This window comes from Amblyomma americanum, chromosome 5 (assembly GCF_052857255.1).
Source record: "Amblyomma americanum isolate KBUSLIRL-KWMA chromosome 5, ASM5285725v1, whole genome shotgun sequence".
In the NCBI taxonomy this organism is placed as follows: domain Eukaryota; kingdom Metazoa; phylum Arthropoda; class Arachnida; order Ixodida; family Ixodidae; genus Amblyomma; species Amblyomma americanum.
The window spans coordinates 166,306,072-166,318,466 of record NC_135501.1 but is presented as its reverse complement, the minus strand read 5'-3'; the positions used below and the strand labels follow the sequence as shown (position 1 = coordinate 166,318,466).

Genomic DNA, 12,395 nt, shown 5'->3' with positions numbered 1-12,395 from the left:
TTTGCAGTGTATGGGCACCAGTAGGCGCCCACCAGTCTGAACGACGGTGCTGGCTTATGTAGCCAATATTCGTGCAGCTAGTTGGATTTCTTTTCGTAGTATATTTTTTTTTTCTCTCGAGTCCGGTATGCGGGCTGATGGTGCGTGTCTTTTGCTATCGCTAATCGTTTTATGTGTTAAGCCTCCACCTGCTTTTCGTTAAATAATCCTATCGCCTTGCATCGTGTGCATCCAGACTGCGGATAACGTGTCCCTTCATTCGCGCGAAAGTCGGCGAAAGGAGCAAGACAGTCTGCGCAAAAGGAAGCGAACTCACGTACAGGTTCGCGTGTAAATTAACTCTCGTTTTGCAGTGCTATACAAGTATAAAGTTATGCAATGTTGTGGTCCTTACTCTTTTCTACGAGCAGCTCAATCTCGTCGCGTGGCATACAAAAAGAATAATTTCCGCTATTAATGCGTAAGCATTGTATGGCTACGCTTGCGGATTCGTGTCACCACGAGCTTGTCATCACGATAACGTTCGAACGAATTGAGTTGAAAGCAAAATAATGGCTGCATTAGATAGAGCATCAAAAAATCTCACAGGAGAAATCATGAGGTGTATGTGAGGTAATTAGTTAATTAATCAGAGCCAAAAATGCCCAAAAAGTGAACGGTGCCGGAGCACAAGTGGCGCCAAATTTGAAACACCGGAAGTGGGCGGAGCTAAAGCGTGGCGCCGAATTTGAAGTTGAGCAAAGGGAGGCAAAGAGGGGCGAGGAGGCGTCAGTGCTTACGCATTCTTCCAATGCAGGTGCCGCAGTGATCTCATAATTTTTACATAACAGGCCAGCAGCCGTGCGTCACCGGCTTCGACCTCTGGCTCGGGCTGTGCACTAAAGAGGTCTCTGTTCCTTTTCTTTCTTTTTTTTCCCTCGCTAGTCGCAGTTGTATAGATCGGCTATTCCCTCGGCGGCCCTGTATCGGATAGCTGCGGCCAGTGCCGTTTCCACGGCTCTCCTGCTAACTGGCTGCAGACCTCCTAATGCCCACCCGCCTCCCAGAACCTGCGTCTTCCTCCGATAATTCGCCTCCATCCTATTAGCGCGCCGCCGGTTCAGAACGCCCTTCGATCTCGGGTGCGTGCCCAGCTGTACACGTTGCAGTTCGTTAACTCGCCGGCCTAATACCGATCGTCGTCTGGGTATCTCTACGCTTTTGGTCAGAATGGGTGGAGAGGGTGGGGAGGGGGGGAAAGCTGATGGCATCCGATGTGTTTGATTGGACGCGGCGCTAACATTACTCACCCGCTCGTTCGTTGTGTTGCGAAGAACGGCGCAGTCGATTCGTGCAATCATCGCCCTTGCCTGCCTGCCTGCCTTCGTGGGGGACATCTGCCGCCGCATCACAGTGATGAACGGCGGGAGGACAGGGGTGGGTTTGTCGTTGTTCAAACCACAGCGGCGCCGCTCATTATGGGGCGAACTTCGTATTTGGGCCTCACTGTATAGGCGGTAGACAGTGGACTCACTGCACTTATCATTCATTCATGCATTCATTTTTATTTACATATACTGCAGGTCATCTCGGGCCCATGCGGGATTGGGGATACGGAGAAAAAAAGATACAAAACAGACATATTACTTGAAAAACGGAAGGAACGGGTTGATTTGTAGCCAGAACAAGTTATGATGCCATGTGTGCAGCGAAAAACGGAACTGCTACATATTTCGAGTCAAAATAAACAAAAAAGGCCACGGATCACGCAACTAGGAACAGCCAAAGTCATTTGTTTTATTGGCAAATATTTCTGTAGAAGTACTGCTAATTGTGTCTTCCGATGATATGTTCCATTAAGCAATCGCAGATGGGAATATTGAGTTCTTATGTGTGTTAATGCGGCTAATAGTCATCATCATTGCAAGCAAGTACTGTGCTGTTAGTTTCGTTTAGTTTCGTTAAGGAAATGAAATCGCTTCCGTCTTTGTGGCACTGCCGCCTATAAAGAAAAAAAAATGTTTCCATCGTCGTTTTCCATTTCTCATATTTATCATTGTCATCATTATCTGTCTTCGACTGTAGGGCACTTCACGACAGAAGTGCTTCGGGGACGCTTTATTTGTTGTGGAGATTTAACTGGGCGCAATGCTTCCCTTTTCTGTAACCAGGCAAACTGAACCACGTCTACTCGCTTTTCCGGTACACTGCTATACCTTGGGGGTTCGAGCGAGTTGGTGTAGTAACAGTAAAAGAGGCTTCATTTACTAAGTGGTGGGCTTGGATTTACACCCGGTTTCCCGCGGTGCGGAGGTGTTTCGCAAAAAAGCACTGAAATCTTTGGAAAAAGCTCCGGGGAATCGATGTTCCCACACTCTGTCTCTCTCGCCTCGCTTGAAAGTCAGAAAAAGAATCGTATTCGAGGAGTGCGCCTCGGTCTCCGTGGCGCAGGGGTCCCGCGGTTGCGTGCGCGCCATCCATCGTTTCGCGAGGAACTTGGATAGGCGGAAAGAGAGAGAGAGAGAAAGCATAGTTGGAAACGTTAAACCACTGCCAGTTACTCGGCCGCGTCCTTCGGGATTACATCTTCCCCGCGTTCGTGGGGAAAGTTCGTCGCTGTCTTTTCGAATCGCACTCCGTTTCACTTCCTTTTCCTTTTTTCTTTGTTTCCTGCCTCCTTTGAAGCGTGCGGCGTTCGCGGGTCTGTTATTCATCAGCGTCGTCTAATCGCAAGCAGAACGGGGAAACCCACACGCCCCCCGCGCGCGCAAAAGCAGTCCCAAAAAAACACACAGTTCAGTGCGCGCGTGCGGTTTGTGTGCCCCTGGGCAGTGGCTTTTGCGGCGCGCGGGAGGAAAGGTTTCCTTTCAAAGTTTACGTTTCGGGATGTTTCTTCCCGTTTCCCTAGAGCTTCACTTTTTCTCCCTAACTCGGTTACGCTCGCATTTCGAGCGGGACGCTACATAGCGAGCGCACGGGCAGCGCGAATTAGTTTCGCTCTGTGCGTCCGTGCGCAGCGGGGGGCACTTTGGTTGGCGCTCTCCCCCATTCTTTCCCTCCTTTTTCCCGAATTCCTTCTCGTCTTCGCGGCGGTTCCGCTCAGTTTTTCTTCTCTAAAGTCAGAATTATGTGCGAACTTGAAACGCGCACCACACTCGGCCTCTTCTGTTCTGCTCCTCCTCTTCCCTTTTCTCAGCGCGGAACTTCCCTCGAAGCTATGTAGTGACGCCTTTTTTCGCGGCGCGAACCACAAAGGGAGCAAAAAGGAAGGGACGGGAGGGGGGATGGACAGCCGTCCTCCTTAGCGCGCATCCAATTAGTTTTGCGCTTTCCCACGAGACGAAACCCGGCACGCGAGACGCACTCCGTTGTCACTGCGGGCGGTTTCTTTTTTGCTTTTTCTAGTCGCCTTATTTTTGACTGTTGTGGAGAACGTATACTAAAGACCAGCGGCGTAAAGTCCACGCAGTTCCTTCCCTCTCCCTTTCTTTCTCTCTCGTTTCTTAATTCCTTTTTTCCTTTTCTCTCCTTCCATCCTTTCCTTACTCCGTTCTTTTTTGCCTTCCTTTTCTTCCTTATTTCCCTCGTTCCGTTCCCCGCTTTCTGTCTTCATTTTCTTCCTACCTTTTCCTTCTTCCTTTGTTCCATTTTCAGTTTCTTCCAAACTTCCTCTTCGCTTGCTTTCTTTCTACCCTTCTTTCTATACTTCTCTTCCCTTTTTATTTTCTTTAGAATAACATTTTCTTGCCTTTATTGTTTCTTTCCAACTCCCTTTCTTTCCCTTCGTTTACACACACACACACACACACACACACACACACACACACACACACACACACACACACACACACACACACACACACACACACACACACACACACACACACACACACACACACACACACACACACACACGTGTTCAGTCTTTCTTGAAACACTGTAAAGTGCCTTCCATCCTCCATGCGCCCCTCTCCGAATTGAGGTGCTGCGCGTAAAAGATGGCCGGTTATATTCGTCGCCGGGCTGCCTATTGGGCCTCACGTCTGGGGGGGTGGTGTGCATGGCGCCGGGCTCGCGTACACGCGTAGTGTACGGCCGTATATGCGTCCGGACGCGTTACGAGCACGCTATTAATTATTTCTTTCGGGCGCTCCGGCCGTGCGAGGCAGTGTTTTTTGTCGTGAAAGAAGGAAAAAGTGTGCAGTTTGGGAACACAAAGAAAACGTGACAGTGTTTCGCGAAAAACGGGCGCGCGATATCCCCCGCGGACTCGTATAGCGCGTCTTATAGCAACGCCGTCCTCGCCCAAATTTTCCGCGCATGTTTTTTTTTTTCTATGCACGGAAAAAGGTAGGTATAAATTTCGCGGAGAAACTATATAGGCTGGTGCGGGGGTGGAAGAGGAGGCTCGTGCGAGACCTTAATTAAACTGTCTCGTCCGTAGTGAATAATTTGATGTCTAATTTTTTTTTTCGTTTTTGTGTGTCGTCAGTGCTGGTCGCGTGCTGTAGTTGAAAGTTGACGGCACGCACAGCTATTACGCTTAAGGCTGAGCCTGAAAGGTGCCCTTCCGCTATTATAGACCCCCGGATGTACGACGAGGACAGCGGACGTGACTTAGAGAAAGGGTGTAACGAGCGGCGTTTAGCGCTTTAGTCTTTTAAATACTTTGTCCTTCAATTCCTTTAGAGATTAAGTCTGAGTTTCTGTAAGGAATGAAGAAGAGAGAGGTGGGAAACGGGGGGGGGGGGGGGGGGGGGGGGAGGTGGCTGCTCGCTGTTTACGCATACCGTTTGCGGCGTTTTCCACGAGCCATTTCCAGGGGGCGCTTCTAGTCGGACTGCTGGTCGCTGATAGGCCGATTCAGTCAGAAATCGTATAAAGGTTCGTGACAGTAAAGCTGCCCATGGAGTTGGGGCCACGATGAAAGAGAAAGGTGGGATGGTCACCCTGAACGGATTTCGGTTTGGCTGCCCCACAGTGCTCTACGACAAAGGGGCATGGCCCTCGGGACAGCCAGAACTTATCGCGCTAGCATGATGCATTTAGGAAGTGAAACAGCGCTCGGCCGGCCTCAGAGACCCAAAGCCGTTCAGCGTAGCGCGCACCTCTACCGCGTCCACATGCGCAGATCGCTTTGACGGCGCCAGATGGCGCCAGGTGCCCTGCGTGCCCTGCAGCTGCCCGCGCCCCTGACGCGTCGGGACAAATCAGCGCGCGCGCAGTGGCGGCGCGCGGTAAGCGGTAGCGATGCGGGCTGTGCTAAAGGTCTTTAATACTTGGATTAGAGTGCAACTGGCGTAGGCTTCATTTCCATACTTTTAAACAGTTGCCGATAGTCACTTCGGTCGGTTGCGGCGCAGCCGCTGACGGTTAGGCAAGAAAGAACCTACCCTGAACGGTGTATTCGGTCCACTACCGAGGGCGGCGCTAAAGGGGTATTCACACGGGGGATGGAATCCCTCCCGAACTGACGGCGGCTGCGTACACGTCACGCCTTCGAGAGTGCTCGCGGCGACGCAGTTTCCGGTTTTGGTCCGGCGGCCGCCGCCGACGGGGGAGGGGACCGTTCGCTCGGCCGCTACGTTCAGTCCCCGCGTCCCGGGAGATTAGGCGGCACTTGGCAGGGCGCGCGTTGGGGCCGCTGTGAGTGGCGCTCCGCTGTCGACGGAGCTGTATTACTTCTTGCCGTGGATTTTGCGCACCTTTGGACGAAGAGGAATGCGGGCACTAATAAAAACATTTTTGAAGTCCAATATTATGAACTGGTTAGAGCAAGATGCGTTTTGTGGCATACGTCGTCTTTGTGTTTGTCTGCATCTTCTCAGAGTTTCTTCTCTTCTATCTTTCACGCATCTCTTTTTTTTCGTCTAATTTTTCCCCCCTCGACTGTCGGCATTTTCCCTCCTCAGATCAGCACAGCCCCGCTCCTTGAGCATGGTAAACCCAGATGGCGGCTTTTGTTGTAAAAAAAAATAATAATAATAATCCGGTGTCTGATGCGTTCCAGCATCCACAAGAAAACTTCATGCGGCACACGAAGCAGTTTCTGGTATTCGTCCGGGTCATCTTCACGGAGCGTGTTATACAGACTGTGCTGCACACCAAGGGACTTTTCTTGCATCCATGGCTTCACCCAGCACCGCCGCTTTTTCTTGAAAAGATCGTCGTCATCCTCGGTTTCAAGTAGAGCCGCCAACAACACGTACTTGCGCCTTTTTGCGACGTCCATTTCCTGCTCTGGATCCTCTAGCGCCAGAAAGTTCGACGTGTATTCAGCTCCGGTGCTGGGAACGGTCTGTTTGTTTCCCTTATTCGGTTTCTTTTCCCTCTTATCTCCCTTCAATCTTTATTATTTTTTTTTAGCCTTCGCTGTCTTCAAAGAACAGCAAAACCGGCCGTCCGGCCCTTTCTTTAACCCCTCCCACGCCGCCCGGCCGCTTCGCGCGTCTAGATCCCCCGCGGCGGCTCCCCGCTGCCCGTGTGAATACTAAATTTGGGAGCGGGGGAGGGGTTTGGCCGGCCGGTGACGTAGCGCGCCTCGTCTCCCCGTCCCTCCGCGCCGAGGTCCCCCGTGTGAATACCGCTTAAAGAATGCGCAAAGAAAGGGGGAACTAAACAGGGGTTCGCACATTCATTGGGGCCACATATGTACAAGGGGGTCGTGGTCACGTTATAAGGGATTAAATGGGTCAAATGATGACTTTGTTATGTGAAGGCGTCGTCATTCCATGCTGGCGACGACCACGAGGTCTTGGAGTGGGGGAGCATGGCTAAAAACCTGACGGTGTAAACAGAATCTCCCAATTAACGCAGCTGTTTTTGAGTGTGTATTCCTCTTAAGACCTGCCGTGTTTGTCCCAGGTACGACTACGGCTCCCTGATGGAGAACGCCACCTTCTGCCTGGTTCCCCGCGGCCGTCGGCTGGGCTCGTTCCGCTTCCTGGAGTCCCTGCAGGCGGGCTGCGTGCCCGTGCTGCTGGCCAACGGCTGGGAGCTGCCCTTCGGCGAGGCGCTGCGCTGGGAAGGGGCCGCACTGCGCGCCGACGAGAGGCTGCTCCTGCAGGTAGTACCTACGTGTGCATATATGTCGCACCCTGTACCCGCTGACGATCTTGGCGTTCTTGCAACGCCGTGCAAGAACTTCCAAGAAGCTTCCCCCGCCCTCAGAAATTAGGCAAACAGCGGGAAGTGGATTGCTGGGACGTTGTCGCGACAATACACTTGTGAGAACTTTAATGGCGCGTTCTCACTTCGACATTAGGCGGCGAGATGAAGCAGAATCCGCGGCCGCCGAAATGCTGTCTCGTTCACACTTCCCGGCCACCGCATCGCCGCTCATCGTCTGTGTGTCGTCTGCTCACGGCGTACACAGATGTGGCAAGAGGTTAATCGATGCTGTCTACATACCAAAACCTTATGCACGCTTGCGCACGCTAAGTGCAGCTATTTTGTCGGACGTTACGACATTTCTAACATTCTCACTTTTTAAACGCCCGGTGGCGCCATCTGGTGGTTAGGACATGAACCATTGTCAACAACTCGACGCTCCTCTTAAGCCTAAAAGGGGAAGAATCGTCACCCGAAATAAAAATTAAAGCAAATTTATCGCTCAAACGTTTTCTTATGGGCGAGATAAGACAAAGCGAAAGACCGCTGTCTCTTTTATGGCCTGTGAACGTGCTGGAAAATGCAGTAACAGCGACGAATCCAGTCCGAAGCGAGGCGTCCTGCATCGAAGGGCGCCGCCATGTTTGTCGCCGCGGGTACTCGCCTTCCTATTGGCTGACGAGATTCGGCGGATTTTTTTCCGGCGGCAGAATTCGGTCCAGGACCGATCGGCCTTTCCGCTGGGTATTTCGGCGGAATCTCTGCCGCGGAAGCGGATTCCGCTCGCTCTCGCCGCCGCATGTCCAAGTGTGAACGCGCCATAAGAGGGAACAAACTGTTTCTACAAGATTTGCGAATTTTTTGGTTATCTCTAGTAAATTTTGAGAGTAACTTTTGGATATTGTACACCAAGAGGAAACTGTTTAGACAACCGGAAATGCCATGGGTTGTCGCGCGTAATTAAGGGCTATTCAGTAAATGAACGATCAAACTTTGTTCCTTCTCATATTGCTCGCGACTGTATACATGCGTGTAGTAGCTTGTCAAAATTATTACGATGTCTTTCTGTGGTGGTGGTAGTGGCTTTTGTTGAAATAATAGCAAGAAGAAAGGAAAAGGTTTTTGCTAGCCCCAGCATCTGTCGGTTATTGTCACTTATTGTTGGCTCTGTTTTGATCAACTCTTCTTTTCGTTTTCTAAGTTTCGCTCTGAATTCTCCATATTTTACTTTCTTCCCTCGATGAATGGCGAGAAAAGTGGCGCCCCCTAGTTTCGGCAGCGTTGCGCGCTATAACAGCTGAGGGAACCCCATAGAAGCGGAGCGTGCACACACACACAGCTGGAGGCCTCTCCCGGTTTGTTGATGGCGTGACTGACTGCAGGTTCCGGACACGCTGCGCTCGATGCCCCGTCGCCGCGTGCACGCCATGCGCCAGCGCAGCCAGCTGCTCTGGGAGACGTACTTCTCCTCCGTCGACAAGATCGTGCTCACCGTGCTGCAGGTGCGTGTGCTCACCTGCATGCTTGTACCTACTACCACACTCCTCCTGTGCCATGCATATGGCCTTGGCTGGGGCATCAGTGATACGTGAGGTTGTGGTGAAAGCAGAGATTAAATGAATGGAAAAAAGGCTAGCTCATTTGATGAAGTCCAGTAGAGAACGATGGTACGGTCCCTGCGTCCAGGCAATGTATGAAGCAGGGTTGCTTGGTGAAAGACCCGCTACTTTCAGGTGCCGGATCCTTGTAGGCTTGAGAGCTGGCCAGTCCCACAGTAAGTGATGAATGTCGGCTTCAATGTCCTCGCGTTTACATATCCCATACAAAAATGTCCTATGGCCGGCTATAGAATTTTGCCCGAAATAGCTATAGACCTTTCCTATTTCTGTCTATAGCTGCATATACAGGCTGATATATTTTTCTATAGAGAGCTTAAGACAGTTGTATGGTTCCAAAACTATAGCTTTAGTGGCATAGATTTTTCAATAGCTGGCAATAAGCACCTCTGTGGGTGCTTATAGAAGTTCATAAAAGGCCATAGACGGACATAGCTTTTTCCACAGACGCCCGTACGACTTTTTTGTACGGGATCGGACACCCATGCTTCAAAGCGCCCGTGTGACATGCAACTCATTGCGTATACCTATGTACCGATGTGTGTATCAGTTCGTGCAATGCTGCGCACGCTTGTCTAAAGCGCCGAAACTGCGCATCCTTATCGTGCGTGCACTCTATACGCACGTATGAACCGTGGTTCGCTTCTGGTCGCCCTGTTGGCGGAACGTTCGCACAGGGGCGTTAATTTTCAGAGCGAAAGCTCTACTACTCCTCCCGTACAAAGTTGAAGGTCACGTGGCTCTGAAATTTGACCTTCAGACCGGGAGGAAGCGGAGGCTTGGCTCTGACGTCATACCACGTGACTCGCTGCGCCTCGCCACAGCCTGCGCATGCGGAGCCGACGGCACTCTCGCAGCTGCCGGAAATCGCGTTAAATAAAAGCATCTGGTGTGTGCTTACCTTCACACAAAGCTGTGGATGAGCAACGGGCCAGAAGTTTAGTGCTTCGACGATTCACCATCGCCGTCAAGCGGGATCTCGTTATCTTTACGATATGGAAAGGCGTCAGGTTGGATAACCGTGCTTAACAGGGCTTTCGCTCGTCTTACTAGGTTTAGCCGCGTTGAACCGCGGTTAATTTTTGTTTTGTTTTGTGTAGCCTATCGTGCTATTTCTGCATCTCTGCGCGCCCTGTATACACACACAGCGGCTTCTCCTTTCCCTTTGGTCGGCTGCCGACCCGAAAGATACGGTTCCGGAGCCCTTCACTACGGCGTCTCTCATAGCCTGAGTCGCTTTGGGACGTTAAACCCCCATAAAGCATAAGCCCATTTCTCTTCGTGTGTTTACCTCGTGTATAGTGCCGCAATAACCACGTCCGCGGTCTCCTCATCCTTTGCTCCCAGCCACACGCGCGCGCACTAACGTGCCCTTGCAAAATTTTCTTTAGTAGACAGTCCACAGACCGTGTGTATGGGCAGTCTATAGACCCCCTGTTGCACTTTTTTTTTGCGATAGCGCCGGCAAGGTTAACGCGATCACTTGCCTGCCCCGCCATAACGGACTCCCAACGCACCCCGTTCTCAAGGGGAGGGGGGCTTGCTTTGTAGTCAGTGCAACGGCCGTCCTTTCCTCACTGGAATTTCTTTTTGTTGTGTTGTTTATTCGTCTATTTCCTCTCTGATCTAGAGAGAGCGTGTTCAACGTCAAAAAATCGTCGCCGTGTGCTCTCGGCATCGCCCCTGCGCAGTTCAGTCCGGCGGATGTATGGTGCAGCGCGCACGTCGCTTGTGAGCTAGCTGCCTACTCGTCATAAATGCCACTGCCCCCCCCCCCCCCCCTCAACCTGCATCGCAGTAACGTCGAAGCAAACAAACAAATCGAGAGAACGTGCCGGCGGGAAAGGCGTCGATATCAAGCGAGCTGCTGCTGCTTCATTCGGCAAATTGGCCCGCAGTGTACGTGCCACCCATTGAGTCCCGGCACGTTCTTCGTTTTTGCTCGGCGAGCGACGACTGCGCCCGGGGTTTGAACAAACCAGAAACTGAGCAGGCAGCGAGCGTCGACTACGGAAACAAGAAACAAAGCGAGAAAGGAAGCGAGACGCCGCGGCGCGCACTCGGTGGCACAGGCTTCTCTCTCTCTCTCTCTCTCTCTCTCTCTCTCTGAGGGCGGAGTTTTGTCTGGATCACTTTTGTTGTTGCATGTAAGCACGCTGACTGTCGGCGTGCATATCGCGCTGGCGTCGCGTCTGTCTCTTTCGGTCTGCTGTTAGGATCACACGTGTCCCCCGCCACCGCTCGCCATTTCTTTTTTTTCTTTTTCGTTTTGTTGTTTTGTTACCAAGGGGAAATTTTCGACTTATGCCCCTAACGCGCGGTCTTCTAGTTATTTTTGTATCTCGACCCCCCCACCCCCCACCTTTTTTTTTTCCCCCCCGCTCATACTCCGTCCATGGCGACTCGTGAACTGCGGTCGGAACTCCGGGGTCGGGGACGACAGGGTTTTCCGCCCGAGTTTCTGCACCGGTTCCACGTGGTGCTTCGGCCGTGGCCCAAAAAGAGGCAACTGCTAATGGTTTTTTTTCTTTTATCGAGGTTCGCGTATTTTTCATTTTATTTTTTTAGCGAAACGTTTTCACTAGGTTTTTCGGTCTAACTGAGCAATTTCCGCTAATGTATGCAGCCGTACAGATTTTTTTTTTTCTGGGCTAATCGATTTTTGAGTACGTATGCAACTTATTGACTAAGTTCAGGCGATTTCTACAGGCCCTGTGTTCCCCCCATGTATCGAGCATTACCCGTACGGTGAGGCCCTCTTCTCGCTTTTTAAACAAACAAACAAGGCATATCTAACTAGCCAGCCAAATAATTAAGATTATATTCCGTCCCTTCAGGCATTTTGTAAATGAATCCATTGCTTGCTTTCGCCATTAAAGCGGCGTGAAGGGCCGGTGAGGAAGTTTTAGGATTCGACGAGCTCAAAGGGATCGAATGAATGAAACGTGCAGGTGAAGCGCGCGAAGTCTTTTTTTTTTATACGTCTTTATTTCTGCATAAAATGGGCCTAGCCTTGCGGCAGAATTGAGGGGCTTCATGGGGGTGGAGGTGGGGGAGGGGGAGGAGAGCCGGTCTCCACTTCTTCGAAGTGGGGTGGTCCTGTGGTCGGCTGGCACCTTGCAGGAATGGGTCGATCCACCATTACACATCGGATCATCGGACGCACTCCGGCTCTGGCGGGCTTTTCTCCTATACTTCAAGGAAGAAGAAGGGCCTGGCCGTTTCTTCGCGCGAAGTCTTTTTGTGCTAGCATTTGGAATGGTGGCCTAAATTTCGATTAGCTGCTCAATGGCTTCTCATGTTATTGACAAAACACGTGCATATATGGCACATTTAAGCTGCCGCGGTGGCTCTCAGTGGCTATGGCGCTCGGCTGCTGGCCCGAAAGACGCGGGTTCGATCCCGGCCGCGGTGGTCGAATTTCGATGGAGGTGAAATTCTAGGGGCCCGTGTACTGTGCGATGTAAGTGCACGTTGAAGAATTCCAGGTGATCGACATTTCCGGAGTCCTTCACTACGGCGTCCCTCATAGCCTGAGTCGCTTTGGGACGTTAAACCGCCATGAACCAAACTAAACCATATTTGGCACATTTGTGTATCGCGCATGTTTTGTTCATTGTGCAAAATTTCTTTGCACCGCACTTAGTAGTTCTCTATAGTTAACCGTAAAGTTAACCCTAATCGCCAAAA

At 51.4% G+C, this 12,395-nt stretch overlaps 1 protein-coding gene across 1 annotated transcript in view; it reads left to right on the top strand.

Annotated features, from left to right (window-relative positions):
- The window catches only part of ttv (exostosin glycosyltransferase 1 ttv), a 150,855-nt gene that overhangs the window by 83,362 nt on the left and 55,098 nt on the right, over window positions 1–12,395 (top strand). Inside the window, exons 2-3 of the mRNA XM_077665724.1 lie at window positions 6,844–7,045; window positions 8,472–8,591. Coding sequence (XP_077521850.1) covers window positions 6,844–7,045; window positions 8,472–8,591 — 322 coding nt within the window. The remainder of the gene's footprint in view (window positions 1–6,843; window positions 7,046–8,471; window positions 8,592–12,395) is intronic.